At 31.3% G+C, this 21,960-nt stretch overlaps 2 protein-coding genes across 4 annotated transcripts; one reads left to right on the forward strand and one right to left on the reverse strand.

The window, feature by feature from the left end:
- Positions 1-256: 256 nt before the first annotated feature.
- LOC108454777 (BAG family molecular chaperone regulator 1) lies at positions 257-2,944 on the reverse strand. The gene is made up of 4 exons (XM_017753346.2): positions 2,066-2,944; positions 1,702-1,958; positions 1,464-1,610; positions 257-845 (listed from the first exon to the last, which is right to left on the reverse strand). Exons 1-4 carry the CDS (start codon positions 2,280-2,282, stop codon positions 528-530), a joined length of 939 nt encoding a protein of 312 aa, XP_017608835.1. The 5' UTR covers positions 2,283-2,944; the 3' UTR covers positions 257-527.
- A 12,765-nt stretch (positions 2,945-15,709) lies between these two features.
- On the forward strand, positions 15,710-21,502 carry LOC108457333 (probable transcriptional regulator SLK2). 3 transcript variants are annotated; one of them, XM_017756337.2, is made up of 10 exons: positions 15,710-16,112; positions 16,758-17,790; positions 18,126-18,257; positions 18,470-18,518; positions 19,083-19,297; positions 19,379-19,447; positions 19,643-19,743; positions 20,055-20,148; positions 20,235-20,304; positions 20,404-21,502. In XM_017756337.2, exons 2-10 carry the CDS (start codon positions 16,858-16,860, stop codon positions 21,234-21,236), a joined length of 2,496 nt encoding a protein of 831 aa, XP_017611826.1. In that variant the 5' UTR covers positions 15,710-16,112; positions 16,758-16,857; the 3' UTR covers positions 21,237-21,502. The 3 variants fall into 3 exon arrangements, with proteins under 3 accessions (XP_017611826.1, XP_017611828.1, XP_017611829.1); XM_017756339.2 differs by having other exon boundaries at positions 16,801-17,790; XM_017756340.2 differs by having other exon boundaries at positions 15,711-16,112; positions 17,033-17,790.
- Positions 21,503-21,960: the final 458 nt, after the last annotated feature.

Here is a 21,960-nt window from a genome sequence, read left to right on the forward strand (position 1 = left end):
ATTTTTGTATAATTCCATTAAATATTTAAATATTATCTATATTTTTATCAATAAGACCTTCACTAAACAAGGTTAAAATCCATAAATTTTAAGATTTTAAATCTAAATTTTACATTATGTAAATCATATTATTATGTGTAGTTTCTTAATTTAGATTTATTTTAACTTAAATCTATCACGTATATGTAATATTCAAAAAAAATATTTAAATAATGTAGAATGCAAATAAAAGAAATATGAAGAGCACAAGTAACATAAAAACATATATAGTTGTTTACGACCATTAAATTTAGGAGAATACAAATTGCAACGGACAAGAATAATAAAAATGTAGAATTTAACTATAGTGGAAGCCCCCGTATTTATTTCCCCATTCAGACTAATAAAATGATATGTTCAAAGCATAAGGGGGCTTTGTCCAACAAAATCTAACTACGTAAAAGAATGAAGAAGAAAACAATAAGATCACATGGCAAACACTAAAGCACATCCACACACACACACAAACAATAAAAATGGCATTTGCTTTAGTCAAAGAATTCCCAAGGGAACTTCGGCGGAGAGATTGAATTATTGGCAGTTGATGTAGATGTCGAGGGGACAGGCACTAATGCTGGGAATGAATCAAATGTCTCCCATTTTGTCGTCACTACCACCCCATCCGCTGCCGACGATTGTTGCTGTTGCTGATTATAGTAGCGTTCTTGGATTTGGGCTACTCTTTGCCCGTTGGTATGCTTGTGTTGAGATTGCATTTCCATTTCACCTCCTCCATTGTTGTCAGGCATAGAGTTTTTAATCTTCAACATATCCAATGTTTCAACATATTTTTGAACCCTTCTCACCTTCATCAACATATCCAATGATTTTGGGTTGTAAGTTTTTAGGTTTTTTCTTTTAAGAAAAAAAAAAGTAATTCAATACATTCGTAAGTATAAATTTATGTCAAATCAATTGAAATGTAAAATGAAAAGGTAAAAGTATAATGGAAGTTTTTATATTAAAAGTAAGATCGTATTTTGTCTCATCTATTAAAAAATAGATAAATTAATCTAAATACGTTAGATCAATGAATAAATTAGTCTTTTTATTAAATGTTTTTCATTTCTACTATTTAAAATTGTTACATGAAGTATGCGCATCACATTAATTTTAATAGTAAAATTGATAAATTTTAATAGAAAAGACTAGTTTATTATTCGATCTAATATATAAAATTAATTTTTTATTTTTGAGTTAAAAATAAAATAAAATCTAACATAAAATACAAAATATTTTTGCCTAAAATAAATTAACATAAAATACGTAACATAATTATGTATAGTAAAACTCGAAACTAAATACATAAAAACCTAAAAAAGTTTTCGCCTAACCAACAAGCCGATGCCTAATCGGCAAAGTCGAGGGGTTTTATAAAAATAAAAAAGAAAAAGAGATTGGGATATCTTTTTTTTATAATTTACCTGCATTTTCCTCTGCAATTTAACATCACCATCAGCCATAATCCCATCTAATTTAAGCAACTGGTTCATCAACAGCTCAATCAAATTAACCACATCTTTCTCATTTACTTTCCCACCTTTTGAAATAATCGATTCATATGCTGAAACCTACAAAATAATTTCCACCATAAATCAAAACCCACAAAAAAAACACACACACACACACACACACAACATAATCTCCCAAAAAGAAAATTACCTGGCCAGCAAGCCTATCAACTTCAAAGCTAATTTCAGATATGGATTTAGAAGCTTTCTCCATTTTAGCATTTTTCCTCATCTCCATTAATCTCTTTTCTTGACTAATTGGGTCTTCCATTAAAACCATTTTCGATTTATCTTTAACACCCACCATATCCAAAAACACATTCGAATCCCTCTCTTTATCTTTGTATATTAGCTTTTGATCTTTATGGTGTAATCCCGTTGGTCCCGTTAACATTTTCTTTAATTCCCCTGCAAAAAAACCAAAAAAAAGAAAGAAAGTGTTTTTTATAATTAATTCACTGTAATTAATAAAAAACCATTTTTTATGATGAAAAAGAAGTGCGATTTTCTTTTACCGAATGTAGCTTGAGAATTGATGTTGATTTGATGGTAAATAGAGCCGTATTTGACTTTAACTCTAATAGTCGGCGCCGGTGGGATCGTGATTTGATCGGAATCTGGGTGTCGTTTTTGTACTAACATACCTCCGGGTCTAAGTTCCCATTCACGTGCAACCGGTTCACATCCGCCGTTAAAGGTTGCTGCCGTCGGTTTAGTCTTCATTCTCATCATTTTTTTATACTATACAACAACAACAACAACAAAAAAAAAAAAGAAAAAAGAAACGAAGAAAAAAATATGTATGGAGGGTAAGGTTTTATATCTCTATATAGATTGAAAATGAACGACCTGTGTTTCAGAAATCATGGAGAAACGCATTTTTCAGACAAAGCGTAAGACTCACTGAGTCTGCTCGCAGCATTGCACGAGTAAAATTCCTAGGTTCACGCGTGTATTATATACAAAGATAAAAGCTTTAAGGAATATAAAAAGAAACTGAACTGAAACTCGTCGTCTTCGTCTTCGTGTTGTTGTTGTTTTTCACTCTCTCTCCAATGGTGTCTTACCAAAGGCAAGAAAATAAAAAGAATCCTTTGATTCTTTAGCTGTAAGAAAAAACCAGACCAAACTGAACTCCCCAGATCGTTGACTAAAACAGAGAAAAAACCTTAACCCCAGATCTCTACCAAGAGAAATGTGTTTTAAGAATCTGGGACTTTCGTCAAAGGAAATAAAGTCCCGGAAAATTTTCAAATGTCAAAACGGTGGGGGAAGAAAAATATAAGCTAAGAGAAAATAAAATCTGGGGAAAACTGGTGGAATAAAAGGAAAAAAGGATGAAAAAAAAAAACCAGTGGACAGCTAACCATGTAGTAGTTGTGTTTTTCTAACTTAAGAAACTATATATAGAGAGATATGATTATATTAATACTTACATTTTTACATATTTCTATATATGTAAAACTTTGAATGGGTAAATTATATTATTAAACTATCACTAAGTTTATGTTTTGAGCACTCAAAATTTAAAAAGTTTTATAAAATTATTATTGAATTATTCTATAGTTTTTATTTAAGTCATTAGATTATTAAATTTTTTAAGTTTAATTAGCAAGCTCCAAATAATTATTTTGACAAATGGTAGAATAGATTGATATTTATTAACAAGTAGAATAACATATTTTATATCTAAATCGATCGATGACCAATGTCGGATATCGAGAATAAAGTTTTTTTGATTTTGGTTTTTAAATTTAAACTTTCAAAGTTTTTTTTTTTAAAAAACACTAAACTGTAAAAGAAAAAAGGAGTAGAGCTTTTGATTGGTATAAGTGATGTGAACTGAGAATGCTATACAACAACAATTTTAATAATACAGTAACTTAAATGAAAACTTTTAAAAAATTCAATGACCATTTTGTAACTTTTTAAAGTTAAGTAATCAAACATAAATTTACTAATAATTTAGTAACCTTAATTATAGTTTATCTAATTCTAAAATAGGTTTCATATTTATATTATATCATTGGAATAAAATTTTTGATCTATATTTAATAAATATTATTTTAAATAAATAAAAAAGATTTTATTTATTCAACATACATTACTTGTACAAATATATGGACTTAATATAATTAAATCAAACAATTATAAATTTGTGTAAAAATAATAATAATAAATGTGTGACATTAGATAAATTTAACGTTTTGGCAAACTGTTTAACTGATGATCTTAAATTTAAAAAAATTTATTAAATATGTAGTAATATTCTTCATTAAAATTTAAAATTATTTTACTTCTCAAAATTTTAAATTAATATTAAAACGATTATCTAATTTATGAGGATACATTTATAATTATAAATTTATAAGGACCTTTTCTCATCTTCTTACTTTTAGCAACATAAAATAAAAAATATATGTTAATAGATTTTTTTATTTGTAAAAATTTATAATATAATTAAAAATTCATAAAATAATAAAAGTACTAATCCACCGCTTAACTGCGTTAAAAAATGTTCACCGAACTCTATTGCCTCTTTGGGACGTAATACTCTAGTGCGACACGGTTTACTAATATAAGTACGGGCTTAAATGCTGATGAATGGACACATATGAGTTGAGGGATATATCGGTGAATTCGTGATAAATCCAATCATTGAACTGATAATTATGTAGGATAGGATGTTAGACACGTGTCATTTAGGCGACGATTCACGGAGAAAGACAGCCACATGCTTGTCCGTTTTGCAGGTAACTTCCTACACGTGTGGCACTCACTAGATTTACTATGAGTAATAATTATACTAATTACTGCCAGATCCAATAATGTCAACGAAAAAACAACTAAATTACTAATAAAAAATAACAAAGTATTACGAATATAAACATAATATAGGTGTCCTAAAATATTTTCCAAATTCACTTTGATGTTGATTAAAATTTTAAACACATATATATAAATAGTGTCTATAAATTTAAGGAGGTCATTTTTTTTTAACATGTTATATCTAATTTGTTTATATTATAGGTTAAAATATATTTACAATTTAATTAATGATGTTAATATTTTGATAATTTAATTACATTATTTTAAAATTTAAATTAAATTAAAATGTGGAGCATTATTTAAAAGCAGTTCATTTGGTGCTGTTTAACCAAAAAAAAAAAAAAAAGGGAAGAAACTTTAACGTAGCGTTTCTTAGGGGGGGTTGCCTTGTCAATGAATTGGACAAAATTTCACCAAAACTCACTTGGCTTAATCCGCAAGAGAAAAACACTACCAAATCCAAAACCAGTTTGATAGTTGTTGGTCGTAACCAGATTTGGCAATTCCTTGTTGAAGTAAAAAAACATCTCAGATTATTAGATACAATTTATCAACAGAAATAGAAAGATCGGAAGAGCCCTGGAAAAAGTGGGAAGAAGGTCCCTAAATAGAGGCATGAGGAGGATCCCATCCTCGGGTCCCTGGGTCAAACCTCGCCTTGGATTTTAAGTCGAATTATTATATAATAAGATATAAATTATAAATTATTATCACTGCATAACACATGTAATAGTAAAATATGTTATATTTTTATTAAAAACTCAAATTCAAACTTTAAAATCCAACAACCAATTAAAATTCACAAAAAAAAAATTAGAGTTCGAATTAAAAAATTTATTACCCTTCTTTTCTTTTATCCCTTTTTACATATATTTGTATCATATTTATATATTTTATTTTATTTTATGTAAAACATAAATATGCGGCTATGATATGTCATATACATTTTAAGTTGTATATCTCATTATATTCATATTGAATAATGCATGCATGGCATATTAAAAACAATGCATAGATGTAAAATTTATTTTTAAGTAATTAAATTTACTAATTTTTATGTTTTATAAGTTAATTAACAAAACGTTAAGTGCCCTTGGATGCATTTAAAAAAATACATGTTATAATTTTCTTTCGTAAAACTAAAATTTTCATTGCTATATATATATATATATATATGAAAGATGCTTATATTTTATTAGCATAAACACATGGAGTTTTTTTTTTCGAAATAATAGATAGTTTATTGGGCCATACTTTATAGGGGGACAGGAAACCGACCAAATGACATTAAAAATTCGGGGTAATGGGGATGAACTAAGCATTTGTTCCCAACATTTTTTTTTTGAGTCTTTTTTGTCCATGTGGCAAGAGAAAATTGTAATTCTATTTTTACTCCAATCCAATTTCCGATGCATTAAGATGTCACAACATTTTTTTAAAAAATTTATATTAAATAAATAAATTAGATAATGCCACTTAATTAAAAATTAGTATTTATGTAAATATATCATTCTAAAATACAATTACTAAAGAGAGAGAGAGAGAGAGAGAGAAACCCCAATTATTATATCTTGGTGGGAGATAGACATTTGGTATATACTTGCCATTGAAAAACGTACATCTGGTGAGAATGTATAATCGTCATGATGATCATTGATAGATTTATAAGAGCATCATAGCCGTTGATCTTTAGCAATGGTCGAACAGTGGACATGGCGCATGTCTTGTAATCCGACATTGCAATCATTTAAATATTGTCGTTAAATAGTATACGTATATAGTATGTTTCGGATTTGGTTCCTTACGATACCAGTGTCTTTTCTTTTTTTTTTTTTGAACGGGAAAATGTCTTGTTTTTAAAGGAAAGGTATTTATTTTCACAATTTTACATGTCTATGAAACAATATCAAATTATAAAAAATTAAATAATTGTATGAAACAGTTAAATCTAGTTCGAATATTGTGTCTTTTTAAGAGTTGTCTAGATTTAAATTTGAATATTTGATATTACTAAATTTAAATTGTAAAATATATTTGTTATTATATAATCGGTAGAAGTCGGGGCTAGCATGAGCCTCAACCCCTAAAATTTAAAATTATATTTTAGGTCTTTAGAATTTTTAAAATTTTAAAGTAATAAATGTAAAATTATACTTTGGCCCTTAAAATTATAAAAATATAATTTAATCCTTTACAAATTATAAAAATATAAACTATAAAAATTAAAATTTCATCCGGCTCCCTTAAAAAATTTCTGGCTTTGCCCTGTATATAATATGATTAGATTGTTTGATAAATACAATTTTAGAATTTTAAAGGTAAAATATTTAAAAGATAATGTTAAAAGAAATAAAAAAAAAAGAATTGAAAAGTTCTATATTAAAAAGTAGGTAGCTTCTTTATCTATTTGTCATTTTCACACTCTTTCATTGAAAAAATCTCATTTATTTTTATTATTGTGAATTATTAAATATGTTTAATAAATTAACTCAATAAAAATATTAAATTTTAGTTTATTTAATTTTTAATAATTTACCAAATGTCATCAAATACTTAAAAGCAACCATTACACCAATAATTAATTGAGAAAGATTAAATTTAAAATAAAAACAGTAAATATTAATATTTAAAATATAAATAAAAACTCTTAAATTTAAAGTAATAGTAAGAATTCATAGGCTTTTTATTTAGTTTTTGTTTTTAAAAGAAAGCAAAACACAAATTTCACATGTTCAATAATCGTAATTTTCATTAATTTTATTACTTTTCAAATAATCCAAAATAAAAAATAAAATTGGGTGGTAGGAGGTCTCTATATTATCTATTAATTTAACAATTTATTTAATTTGGAAAGTGAATATCTAACCACTAAATAATTAAATGATAAAAGAGATCTATAGAATAATAGAATTGATATATCGGTATCTCTAATTATGTGACCTAACGTTTATAATATTAAGCCAATAGTATGAAAAATAATATATATATATATATATATATATTTGGTTTAATAACAATTATCCTATAGACAGTTGGTAGAAGTTTTAAACTCACATTTAAGCGCGACAAATATCCTATTAATACAGTAAAATAATAATTTAATATATAAATAAAAAATATTTGTCACATTATTAATCATTTTGAAGTTTCACGAATATATGTATGAAATAATTATTCTTAATTTAATGGTATAATATTTAGTATATTAATAAAATATTAGAAACCACATTTTATTGCTTATAAAACAAATTTAATGGAAAAAGCAGTATTTTTATAATGTTAATTCCGATTTTTTAATGTATCAATAAAATCCCATCTATTTATTGATTGACGCATACTGATTTATTAGTTGAGAATGCACCAAACTGGACGGATTACCCATTTTGATTGAATCAATCCAGCTATCTTATTGGTCCAATTTTTCATCAATAATATATATAAATTTTTTTTTATAAATACCGATACAATATAATCCACCTATGATTATTCTCCATTATAGAACTAGAGACTAATACATAACAATTATGTTTGATGAAATTCAAATATGAATACTCAAATCTAAATTAACTATTAATGTTAATTTTTATCGATTAAAAAAATCACGGTAAAAGTATCATGAAAGCTCTTATACTAGGATTTAAATTACAATTTGCCCCTTTATTCAAAAATGGGTAAATTGATCTTTATATATTAGACAAATGAGTAAACTAGTCCTTCTAATTAAAAATTTCATTCATTTTTACTGTTAAAATTTGCTCTTTATATGTAAGCACAAAGTGTAATTTTTAATTATTTCATCAACTAAATCAATTTTTAATAATAAAAATAAATAAAATTTTAAATAGAAATAGTCAATTTACTATTTAAGCTATCATATAAAATTAACTTAATTAAAGAGATAAAATGTAATCTACATACTGACTAAACCACTTCTCGTAGTTTTACAATAAAACAATCAGTGAGGGCCATGGAAAATGGGACATTGCACAGTAGGCTTTCAAATCAAAGAGGCAATTAGACGGCACAGAGAAGGGGTAGTGGGGCTTGGTCAATGCCATGGCTCACAAGTCACAAGCAGCACAGACCTTATTCTTGTTCCAAGTCATGCGATTGCACCCTCTTTTCGTATCAACGATTTGACAAATCTCTGCTTCAGTTTGGCGCAATTGAAAATTTTCTTTGCTTCTTATCTAAATCCCAATTAGGTAGGCTTTGATTGACCCACGATTTTATATTAAAAATATTTCATATTGATAAAATATATTTTTAATATTCTATTTAAACTCAATTTTAAATAAATTTAAATTAACTCACGATTTAACTTGTACAAATTCTGATTCAGATCAAATTCAATACCAAGTTGATAATATGGACGAAGCGAGAAGGCTTTTTAATCGAATTTAAATTATAAATTTTAAGAAAAAATTATTATTAAGATATATTTACCATTTTATTTGGGTGTTTAAAGTTTTTTTCATTAAATGTAGTATTTAAATTATCAATTTCGTCACTTTTTGTTAAAAAAGGTGTATTACATCTAATAAAAATGTTCCACATCTAAATTTTTATTGGTTGATGTTGTGATTTGGGATAAAATAAGACAAAATTAACAGTTTTGACCAAAAACTTTTAAGTATTTAAGTGAGAAATTTGATATAGTTTGAAGATTCATTTCGTATTTAAACCTATGTTTATTTATTGCGTCATTACACTAATATTCACTCAACTATGAAAAATTACAAAATGGTAATCCAATAATTAGTATTTTTTTGTTACTCAACTATTCAATTTTGTCTTTTTCTAGTCATCTAATTATTTTGGGTTTTTAGGTGTTTCTCTTTTTACGTTAGCCAGTCGATAATTCAAAAGATAAAATTAAATAATTAACTATTTTGTAACTTTTTTAAATACGTGACTAAAACATAAATTTACTAACAGTTGAAATATTTTATAATTTTTATAATTAAATGATAAAAAAATCATAATTAAATAATATCTACCATAATTTACCCTTATTTATTTGTTAAGAGCAACGTGGATATTCACATGATATTCCTTTACCAAATCTCTTTCAATGATCTTTGTGTCTGGTATTTTAAATTTAACCATTTAAAAGAAGCAATGTGATTATTTACATTTTATTGTTTTAAAGAAAAAATTGTAACTTATAAACTAGTACCAAAATTTGATCTAAAGTAGTACCAAAAGAGTGCAATTTGAAGTTATTCATATATAATCATCACATAAGTTGTAACACTCCTTACCCGAGACTGTTGTCAGAATCGAGCACGAGGCATTACTAAATTTAATCTATCACTTAAATAGTTTTAAATTGTTTATTTAAGCATTTCGAAATGTGCTGCCATTCTGCGTCGTAGTCGCCTAAAAATTCATATCTTGAGTTCCGAAACTCGAAATTAAGATCCGTAAATTTTTCCTGAAACTAGACTCATATATCTATCTACTAATTTTTTTCATAGATTTTTTACTTGGCCAATTAGTACAGTTTATTAGTTAAAGTTTCCCCTGTTTCAAAACTCGACTGCACTAACCTCTTGTTACTACGAACCATGTTTCTTCCTGTACAAAATTCATATCACTAAGCCGTTTATTTCTCTTAAAACTAGACTCAACAAGGATTATAACCATATAAAGTATACCTTCTAATTAGTTTTGTACAATTTATGGTGAATTTCCAAAGTTGAAACAGGGGTTCCAGAAATCACTCTGACCCTGTTTCACTAAAACTCAGATATATCATGAAATATAATACCTTTACCTATTTTTCTTATTCCATAAGAAAATAGACATAATAAGCTTTAATTTCATATATTATTCATCTTCAAAATATGTTTATACAATTTTTAGTGATTTTTCAAAGTTACGTCATTGCTGTTACTTGAATCTATTTTTAGGTTACTTTCACATTTTCATAATTTTCATGTGATAATCACCATTCAATCATACATATTAATAAACATGCATATCATCGGCCATTTTATTAGCTAATCACTAGCAAGTATTTACACATCATTCATTGTTCATATTATACCAAAAGTGGCTAAGTTTCTATACATGCCATACACAAAACAAAACGTCTAATTATACCGAGTTATTTCTTTGATAGTGTGATCGGCCTCCGGCGTTTCCTTCGATCCCGAGTGGCTAGATAAGTACTATAAGAATAAGAAAATAAAGAGATTAAGCACTAGGCTTAGTAAGCTTACAAGCAAATAAATCACAACATTCAACATAATGGATAATTATGCATAATATCATCTAACATCATAAATTTCTTTACTTCTCAATTTCTATCTTCTTCTTTATTCCCTTACCTTCTTTCTTACCCGACCTTTCCTTTTCATAAGTATAATCTACTTTTCCTTTGCTGTTAATTCACTGTAATTTAACTCGTATCCTGACCCGTTGAACCACTCGGAATACTAAGGATACTAGGTCGTTCTGTCTATCAATATCCGCCAATGCCATGTCTTTGACATGGACTTACATGAATTATTCTGTCTCCAATGCCATATATAATATGGACTTACATGGCTCAATCCTGTCTCCAAAGCCATATTTCTAATATGGACTTACATGGCTCATTTCGTTCGTCTGTCAACCCTACTATCCTAACATTCCTAGGGTTCAACCGGGCTTTCTAACACTTTTAAATCATCACTTCATCTTAAATTCGACTTTAAATATTTTCATAACATAAATATATAAATGCTGAAATTGACAATAATAATGTAAAATAAAAGAATATTGCATTTATTTACTGTAAACTTACCTCGATACAAAATGTGACTAAACTTTACAATTTAGTCCTTTACTTTTTCTTTTCCCGATCTACTCTTGAATTTCGCTCTTCTTGATCTATAATAGCAAATTTAGCTTATTTAATATCAACATTTATCAAAACAACCCTTTACTCAAACTTTGGAAAAATTACATTTTGCCCTAAACTTTCACATATTTGCACTTTTGCCCCAAGGCTCGTAAATTAAACTTCATCCTATTTTCTTATGTTTTATGACATGCTGATCATTTTTCCTTCTATGGCAACATCAAATTCACACACTAACATGTACTTATGACTATTAGGTATTTTTACCGATTAAGCCTTTTACTCGTTTTCACTTAAAACCAAGTAGCACAAGTTGTCTAACATAATTTAAAACCTCATATTCCATCATAAAACATCAAAATACACAAATTTCACCTATGGGTATTTTTCCAAATTTGATTCCTAACTTAAATTATTGCTAGCATAAGCTTTATCGAGCTCTGGGACTTCAAAACGTAAAGATCATTAAAAGCGGGCTTGGAATCACTTACTATGAAGCTTGAAAGTTGAAGAAACCCCAGCTATGGAGAGAGGTAAGGTTCTGCTGGTAACTTGAAGAAGATGATACAATTTTATCATCTTTTTACCTTTTATTAATGTTAATAACCAAATGACCAAAATGCCCTCCTTACTAAACTTTCAAAAATTCCTTCCATGTCCTAATTTTGTCCATGAACTTAAAATTGGTCAAATTACCATTTAAGATCTCCTAATTAATATTCCAAAATAATTTCATACTAAAACTTCTAGAATGCAAGTTTTGCAAATTATTCGATTTAGTCCCTAACCTCAATTTAAGCACTTTATGCATAGAATTTTATCACGAAATTTTCGCACAATCATGTAATCATACCATGAACCTCAAAATAATAATAAAATATTTTTTTTTACCGTTAATTTGTGGTTTCGCAACCACTGTTCCGTTTAGGCCTTATTTCGGAATGTTACATAAGTCACATCTTATACGAGCTTTGTTTAAAAAATTACACAACACATTCAACATTAAGTTCATTTAAATTTTTAATGGTATGACATTTGTTGATAGAATGTATAATAAAGAGGATGAAGGGTGATATTAAGGAGGTTGGTTCACCTAGTAAGGTGAAGAGCAGGAAAGAGACAAGAAGATGATTGAGAATTGAGGAAGGAGGAAGGAACAAGGAGAAATGGTACTTAAAGGTTGCTTGAAAGGTTAATTTTTTTTTCTATTATTTGGGAGGATTTTTATAGTGGAGGTTATCTTATCTGCTAGTGTAACATAGTAGGCTACTGTAAAGAAGTTATCATTAGAGAGTACGTGCAAGATGTGCATTGTGGTCCTCATTCGATTATGACAGTACGAGGTTGTTACACTCAAGTGAAGCCTAATGGTCATTAAAGGTCTGTTCACACGTGAGGAGTGTTCATGTAACACCCCGAACCGAGACCGTCGCCGGAGTCGAACACGAGGTGTTAACAGACTTCAAACCACTTATTGAAAAGTTCCAGACAAGCTGCCAATCTGTGTACTAGTCGCTTCAAAAATCATAACTTGAGTTTTAGAACTCGAAAATCAGTTTCGTAATTTTTTTCTCAAACTAGACTCATATTTCCGTCTACAGATTTTTTTCTAGAATTTTTGGTCGAGCCAATTAGTACAGTTTATTAGTTAAAGTCTCCCATATTACAGGGGATGACTACACTGACCTTCATGCGTTACAACTCAAATAACTCCCTATGAAGAGCTTCAATACTGGTGCCGTTTGTTTCTATAGAAACTAGACTCAAAGAGGAATTTATACATATATGGTATGACTCCTAATTATTTCTGGTTAATTTATAATGAATTTTCAAAGTCGGAATAGGGAATCCAGAAACCGTTCTGGCCCCGTTTCACTAAAACCCAAATATCTCTTAACATACAACTCATATAACTGTTTCGTTTCCTCCATATGAAAATAGATTCATCAAGGTTCATTTACATAATTTATTCACTATTTAATTCTATTCCTACTATTTTTAGTGATTTTTCACATCCACGTCACTGTTGCTGCCAGCATCATTTTCTAGGATAGACTTTCTCTAACACATAGTTTCTATGATTCAACACCCCTTTTTCATATATGGTCCAAAATATAAGCATGATGACCCATTCTAATGGCTGGTCATTGCCAAACACTTCCATGCCTCTTAATGAGCATATACATACCAAATGATTATAACATTATGCTCAAAACATTTATAAGCCATTTTCGCATGGCTATTCAAAATTTTACATACCAAGTTCAAACAAAACATAATAGCCTATACATGCGAAATGTTTTCTTAAACCATCTAAGAAGAAGATACCAAAAGTCACTAGACGGTGTGATGACTTCGATGACAGTCCCGAAACATAAAATGGATCAAGAACCTAAATAAACAACAAATAAGCACACCAAATGAGTACATAACTCAAGAAGTCGTAAGCACTACTCTACCATCCAACAATAACAATCATAAGTGAATAAACAAATAATACAAAATCGATGTTTCCAACCATAACAACCTATACTACAATTTCTTAAATTTTAGTTCGATCTCATGCCAAGACCTTCAACCGAATCAAACGCCAAGTCAGCCCAATCGATTTGGATCCGTTTCCTCAAGTTGGAACAACAACGTACTAGATAATTTTATGCATACACCGCAGGTCTCAATTTCGATATTTAGTTAGTAGCTCAATCACTTACCTCGTTCATGTACAAGTTATTTCCACAACCGAATGTGGCACACATAGTGCTTATTATGTTCGCACACATAGTGCCATAGCGAATCGCACACATAGTGCCATAGTAAATCGCACACATAGTGCCATATATTTCCAGCACGCACACTTAGTGCCATATATTTCCAGCACGCACACTTAGTGCCAATCTCGTCACCATACACACGTATTGCCCGCACACTTAGTGCCGAAAGCAAACTTTCTACACATTTCACTATTTCTTTTACATTCAACAATTGTCATCACTCCATACACATACAATATCATTTATACATATATAACATTCCATTAAACACAATTGCATAGATTTTCCAATCATTCAAGCAATATCAAACATATATGCTTAACGACTTACCTCGGATGTTGTCGCACGTCTTCAACGGCTATTCAATTACTTTTTCTTTCCCCTTGTCCAACTTCGATTCTTTGAGCTCTTGAGCTCCAACTAGAAGAAGGGTTGCCGAATTTGCTTAATGAAGAGCTCTCTAATTCCTTCCTTTGGTTTTCGGCTTTGGCAAGATGGAGAAGAAGATGAACACTCCTCTTCTAATTTCTCTTGTACTACTATTATTTTTTTTTTTTGTTTTCTTTGCTCATTCACGGCAAAATGGAGAAGCTGGTAGGTAAGTCTTCCTTCACCTTTGTTTTCTTTACTTTATGAAACTAATATTATTTTATCTAAATTAATGCCACTTCTTAATTTAATATCTATTAAACATATATATTTGCCCATCCACATCCATCTTGGCCGGCCACTAGAGAATAAATTGGGTAATTTGACATGCAAGGACAACATTTTCTAGCATGCATCAATAGGCCACTTCAACATTTGCCTATCACATTTCTAAGCTTTCTCACACAAGTCCTAATTGATAAAATTCACTTACAATTAACAAAATCCAAACATGAAATTTTCACACATGCATATATGCATATAATGAGCATCAATTATGATGGTTAATTATTATTACGACTCGGTTTAGTGGTCCCGAAACCACTTTCCGACTAGGGTCAATTTAGGGATGTCACAGTTCACACTTGAAGAGTAAGTGCTTGTCAAGAATATTTGCCAAGTGGGTGAGCAATTCTTTGATACGAGTGGTTTAAGCCCTTGATGAGAGAGCGAGTGGTTTGGGTCCCACGATGAGACTGAGGGATTTAGGACAACTAGTCATCAAGGTGCATTGGTGGAATCAAAGGGTTGGCTATGAGCACTTCTCAAGTAGCTTGTCATGCTAACACATGTCAAAGTCTAAATAAAGTATAACAGTATTTATAAAAAAAATTAAATTTTTTTAGAGTTATTATTTAAAAAGTTCTAAAAATGTCAAATTAACATTTTTACTCTAATTCAAAGGACAAATTAGTTATTAACTATTGAGATAACATGACACATCATTATTTCATTAAGATAAAAAAAATGGAATTTAATGGATGAGTGACAAAATAATGTGGATGCATATTATAACTTTTGATAATTGGATGGTAAAAAGAGAAATTTAAACATAATTCAGTGACCAAACACAGAATTTACCCTTCATGACACGTGGCGCTACAAAATCTACCCTATCTTTAACCCTAAATATACCTTAAAGCCCCTGCTTAAAATCGTATACTCCCAATTCATAAAACACTAGATTTCAACAACCAATAAAAGCCCGCCACATCATAATCTATTGAAATCAGATAAATTTCACGTAAGCTCTGATCAAAGAAAATCCATTTATCCAACGTCAGCCCGTAACTGATCATCACCTCAAAAGAGTTTACCCAAAATGGCATCATCCTCAGTATCTATCATCGGCCGCATTTAAATCAACGAATGAAACAATGACACGCCACCATCAAACTCCCGTCGCCACTGCTCGATCTAAACACCGACTTCGTCGTGCTATCATGAGGAAACACGTGTCCTTTGTGACAACCGACACATTCGGTCACATACCGCAAAATTACAGGTGCAGCCGGTAACTTTCTCTCTGTCATTCCCGCTAGGTATATAAACAGCGTCCTGGAAAAATCCCCTCTTTACCAACTTTCTTTTCAGTTTCTAAATTAAGTTATAAAATTTAAAAAAAAAAAACATTTACTCCTTTTATTTATATATTTTTCCCAGCTCGTAGCTCGCGATTTTAAGGTTAGTAGATTCTCTCTTTATTTGTTTATTATTATTATTATTTACTTAAAAGTAGCTTATTCTGCTTTGATTTCTAAAACCAGTTAAGCCCACTGTTTTTGTTTTTGGAAAATTTGTTTTTATTTTAAGTGATTCATGCTTGCTATATCTTGATCTTGATATTAAGTATTTAATTAATCGTTAATCTATTGATTCTACTGGGACTGTTCATCTTTCTAATTCGAGTTTGATTATACCGTGGGATTTTCAATGTAAGTAATTTAGGACTGAAACCTGATTGGTAGCTCGTTTTGATTAATGGAACGATTTGATTGCTGTTATGTACTTCCAAAATGCAAAAACTTTAGGATTTTATTGTTCTAGTAGTTATACATTCTTGTTTTAGTGAGATGGGTCCAAAAATTAGGGTTTTTTGGGGTGTGTGGGGGAGGGGATGGTCGAGGGGATAGTTAAGGAAGTTTGTTTCGTTAAAATTATGGGGATTTATTCTTTGAATCATTTTGGTTTTCTTTTTCAGTGTTTCCAGTCCTGATTGATTTATCTGAGTGGTACTGTTTGAAAAATTGTAACTTTGGACTGTTGAAGCACATGCAATTTGAACTCTAATATTTCTTATCTGTTTTTTCTATCATACATTGTTTTTAGATATCTGCAACAAATTGTTGAGGGTGTGTTTTGTTATTATTAGAAAGTTCTGGCTCTGGATAGCTATTTAGACTCCAGTCACCAGGGGGCGGTGCCTCCGATGGTACCTTCTCGGATGGCTGGAGGGTTAACCCAATCTTCCTCAAGTTCTGGAATTTTCCTCCAAGGAAATGGGCAGTCCCAGGCTGTAGTTAACTCTCGCTTGAGCTCACCTTATGAGAACTCATCTAATTCTATTCCTGGAACTGGGGTTCCTAATCTGGGTCCTGTTTCAGATAGTGTGGTGTTGAACAGTGTGGCAAACTCTGGACCTAGTGTTGGGGCAAGTTCTTTGGTCACAGATGCAAATTCGGCATTTTCTGGAGGTCCCCACTTACAGAGAAGTGCTAGCATTAATACAGATTCATATATGCGCTTGCCAGCTTCGCCCATGTCGTTTTCTTCCAACAATATAACCATGTCAGGTTCATCAGTTGTTGATGGGTCTTCTGTAGGCCATCATGGCTCTCATCAAGACCCAAGTGTCCAACAGATGCAACAGAGTCAGCAGCTGAAACAAGGGGCCTCAAGTGCTGCATCCCGGCCACAGCCACAAACTGGGCAAGTTTCTGTTCCGTTGGGTCCACGAGTCCCAGGGCCCTTCTTGCAAGACCCTGGTAATTTATCCCAGGTGCAGAAGAAGCCTCGGCTGGATATCAAACAAGAAGACATTCTGCAGCAGCAGATGTTGCAACAACTGCTACAAAGACAGGATTCCATGCAGTTGCAAGGTCGAAACCCTCAATTACAAGCTTTGATGCAGCAGCAGAGATTTAGACAACAGCAACAAATTTTGCAGTCGTTGCCACCATTGCAGAGAGCACACTTGCAACAGCAGCAGCAACAACAACAACAGCAGCAGCAATTGCAGTTGAGGCAGCAATTGCAGCAACAGGGGATGCAGCAAATAACTGGAATGAAACGTCCCTTTGATGGTGGTGTATGTGCTCGCCGCCTAATGCAATACTTATATCACCAACGGCAAAGGCCACCAGTGAGTTAATGTTTTTTATATACTGCATCTTGTGCCAAAGTATCTTGTATATTAATTGGTTTTATTCAAAGGTTTCAATTCTGTTACATTTTGTTTGTGGAAATCTGATTTATGTTCATATGCACAATTATTTTGTTGTTGCAGTCAACAAGTTATCTCATTATTAGCTAGTGTACGAATCTACTAGTGTTCATATGCTCAATTATCTTGTTTGCGGAAATCTGATTTATGTTCGTATGCACAATTATCTTGTTACAGTCTTAACTCATTTTCAACTTAGTAATAACTGAGATGCAAAGTTGTATGAATCCTGTTATATCTACTTGATTTTGTAGGACAATACCATTGCATACTGGAGGAAATTTGTTGCAGAATATTATTCTCCACGTGCAAAGAAAAGGTGGTGTTTATCAATGTATGATAATGTCGGGAGTCATGCACTTGGTGTTTTCCCTCAAGCAGCTATGGTCAGTATTTGTGCTTATTTCTCTCTACTTTGTAAAACAAGAAAATTTATTTTTCTCTCTCGAAGTTAGTCTTTTCTACTGAATTTTTTGTTGTTTTCTGATTTGATAACGTTGCATGCATTCTTTGATGAGCAATACTCCATCACTTTCCTTCTTGAATTACATGCTTGTCTTCTAAATATGCAACATTCTTACTTTCATGTAAATTTCAGGATGCTTGGCAGTGTGACATTTGTGGGTCGAAGTCTGGAAGGGGGTTTGGTAAGAGATTTTATGAGCATCATTCCATTTGTTTTAGAGTGAATATTCTTGTTAGTTGATTTAGCAAAAGTACGCTTTAGGATTAGGGTACGTGAAACAAGCGTTCTATAGATTGTGCATGTTAGTGAATGTGTACCACACCACTGTAAACTAATTACTTTCTTTTCATTGATTTTTGGTTTTATCTTAGGACTTTTATGATTATAGAATATCATTTTTTCCTTCTCCATATATTGACATATTGGACTGAAGATGGAAACGGAATTTCTTGAACTTTTAGGGTTATGGGGTTTAGAATAATTGGTATTCCTTTTTCAGTTAAAACTGCCCTAGAATATGCCTTTTCATTATGTACCAATGACTTGAAATGAACATTTATTGAATCGTGCTTATGGATTTAACCAACTTCACCTAAAGTCTAGTGATTTTTAACGTTCTATGGACTTGTAGACTCCATTGTTGATACGCTTATTTTGTCTGACTAGTTAGAAAACATATGGCCTTGCAACTTAGCATCTGAGACACATACTGGATTTTTGACTAACTAATTACTCATGTTTACAGAGGCAACTTTTGAAGTACTTCCCAGACTTACTGAAATCAAATTTGGCAGTGGAGTAATTGATGAGCTTCTATATTTGGACATGCCCCGAGAGTGTAGATTTCCTTCTGGAATAATGATGTTGGAGTATGGAAGAGCTGTTCAGGAGAGTGTATATGAGCAGCTTCGGGTTGTTCGTGAGGGTCAGCTTCGTATCATATTCACTCAGGACTTAAAGGTCAATGTAAAACCTGTTTCACATTTTGCTGCTGTTCTCGACAATCTAGGGAATAGCTTATTAACTGTTTCTGTTTTTCAGATATTGTCTTGGGAATTTTGTGCACGTAGGCATGAAGAACTTTTTCCTCGTCATTTAGTTGCACCTCAGGTACTAAAGTTTGTGCCTTATTAGCTCTAACTTATGGATGATGCCTGTGTAAACAAAAACTCACTCTGCTTCTGTTTCTTTTGCATGTAATGTTTTCTGCTATATAAATCTTTGTGCTCTTTCCTGATCATATGTCCATTTTGTTTAAGTTCTTTAAAGACACCTGATATAAACTCAAAATTATAAATTATGTAGGTAAACCAGTTAGTTCAGGTGGCACAAAAATGTCAGAGCACAATTTCTGAAAGTGGAGCTGAGGGGGTTTCTCAGCAGGACTTGCAAACAAACAGCAATATGTGAGTTAATCACATAAATGTGATTATTTTTCTTTTTATAAAATCCTGTGGACGATGTTATCCTGATTCTTCGATTGGAGCACTTGAGAAACCTTGGAAGTATGAAGTTCTTTTGATTTGTTACATGGTTCACCCTCCTCAGGTGCTATTAAGCCACAGCGACCCAACCCAGAAAAGTGGTTTTGCAGGGTCTTCAAATTATAGTGTTGATTTTAGCTTGAGCTTTTTATGTTGTAGGAGCTTCAATTGGATGTATGTATATTTTAAGAATAGCATAGGTTATAACGAGTACATTTTTTGCTTTCTCTCAGGGTCCTAACAGCTGGACGACAGCTTGTTAAAAGTTTGGAATTACAGTCACTGAATGACTTAGGTTTTTCGAAAAGATACGTGAGGTGTTTGCAGGTACGGTTTTAACGTAGTGCATTTATATTCTGGTAAACAAATATTTTTTTTAGTTTCTTTATAGTTTGTTTTGCATTATTTGTTAGATTGCTGAGGTTGTCAACAGCATGAAAGATCTGATAGATTTTTGTCGAGAAAACAAGTCTGGGGCGATTGGTAAGTCGTACAATTTGCCATTCTGACCTCTGGATTGGTAAGTCGTACAGGATAGCTTTTATTCTCATTCCCCGTTTTTTGTAAACACCATATTTGCAGAGGGCTTGAAGAACTATCCTCGACATCCCTCTTCGACCAAACTCCAAATGCAAAAACTGCAAGAAATGGAGCAGATGACAAATGTTCGGGGTCTGCCAACTGACAGGAATACCCTCAATAAGCTGATTGCATTGAATCCTGGGATAAACAATAATCCAATGAGAAACAACAACCATCAAATGGCTGCTGGTCGAGGAACTTTAAGTGGTTCGGCACAAGCAGCTTTGGCACTTTCTAACTACCAGAACCTGCTCGTTAGGCAAAATTCAATAAATTCAAACCCTAACTCACTTCATCAGGAAGCCTCATCTTCCTTCAATAACTCTAACCAGAGTCCATCTTCGAGTTTCCAAGGGCCTGCTGCCTCGTTACCAGCTCAGCAACATACATTAAGCGTCACAGCAAATAACCTAATCCAACAGAATCACATGCAGTCATCTCAAGGAAATCCAGCTTTACAACAACAAATGATCCAACAACTTCTCCAGGAGATGTCTAATAACAACACGGGAGTTCAACAGCAGTCCGTGAATGGGCAGAATGAGAATGGAAGTGCGGGGAGAAACACCTCTGCTCTGGCTACAGCTACTTCTACCGTGTCTGGATGCGTTGCAGGGCCTGCAGTGAGTCAAAGCAACAGTTTCAAAGCCACTTCAAATGACAATTCTTTAGCCGCCGGTGGTGACAACAGATTCAACCGAGGACAACCTGATTTGCCTCAGAATCTCCATTCACAGGACGATACAGTTCCGGATATAGCTAATGATTTCATGGATAATGGGTTTTTTAACAATGACCTTGACTATAATATTGGTTATGGCTGGAAGGCATGACTAACATAATTTTGCCCCATATCATTGACTTTCTGCTAGTTTGGATCTTTTGGGCAAATCATTGTACAAAATATTTGAAATCATTTTTTTTTTTTTGGCCTCTCTAATATGGTATTACTGTGCCATAACTAGCTTTTTTTGTTCTTAAGTAGGTATTTACTGATTTTTTTTCTTTTAGTTTTCCCTTTCTAAGGGTTTTCAGTTTTCAAGTATTTCAAGTGTAATCTATTGAACGAACTTGAGAACAGACTGGGTATCTTTATTAATATCATGTTTACAAGTTTTTCTGTTCTTTTTCTGTTTTAGGTAAAAAGGTAAAAGGTCAGCTCTGATCTAAAATCTTTACCGACAACCCTTTCTATTAATGTTAATGGTAAATTACACCCATGATTATTAAATTATTATTAAGTTTATATTTTGGTCACTTAATTTTAAAAAGTTAAAAATATTACTGAATTATTTAAACATTTTCATTTAAGTCACAAAATTATTTGGAAGTACTTATTCATTGTACTGTTAAATTTTTTTTTTTAAATTTCAACTAGTGAACTTCAAGTAACATTTTAAAGATTGTGGATCAATACTCATCGACAAGTAAGAGAATATACTTTAAATCTAAGTCAATCTAACAGTTTGTGTCGAAGATTAGAGAAGAAAGCTGTTTAGATTTTGATTTGTAAACTCATAATGATCAAAGCAATTCCATGAAAAAAACAAAATTGTA

The sequence above is a fragment of the Gossypium arboreum genome, chromosome 11 (assembly GCF_025698485.1).
Source record: "Gossypium arboreum isolate Shixiya-1 chromosome 11, ASM2569848v2, whole genome shotgun sequence".
Taxonomy (NCBI): domain Eukaryota; kingdom Viridiplantae; phylum Streptophyta; class Magnoliopsida; order Malvales; family Malvaceae; genus Gossypium; species Gossypium arboreum.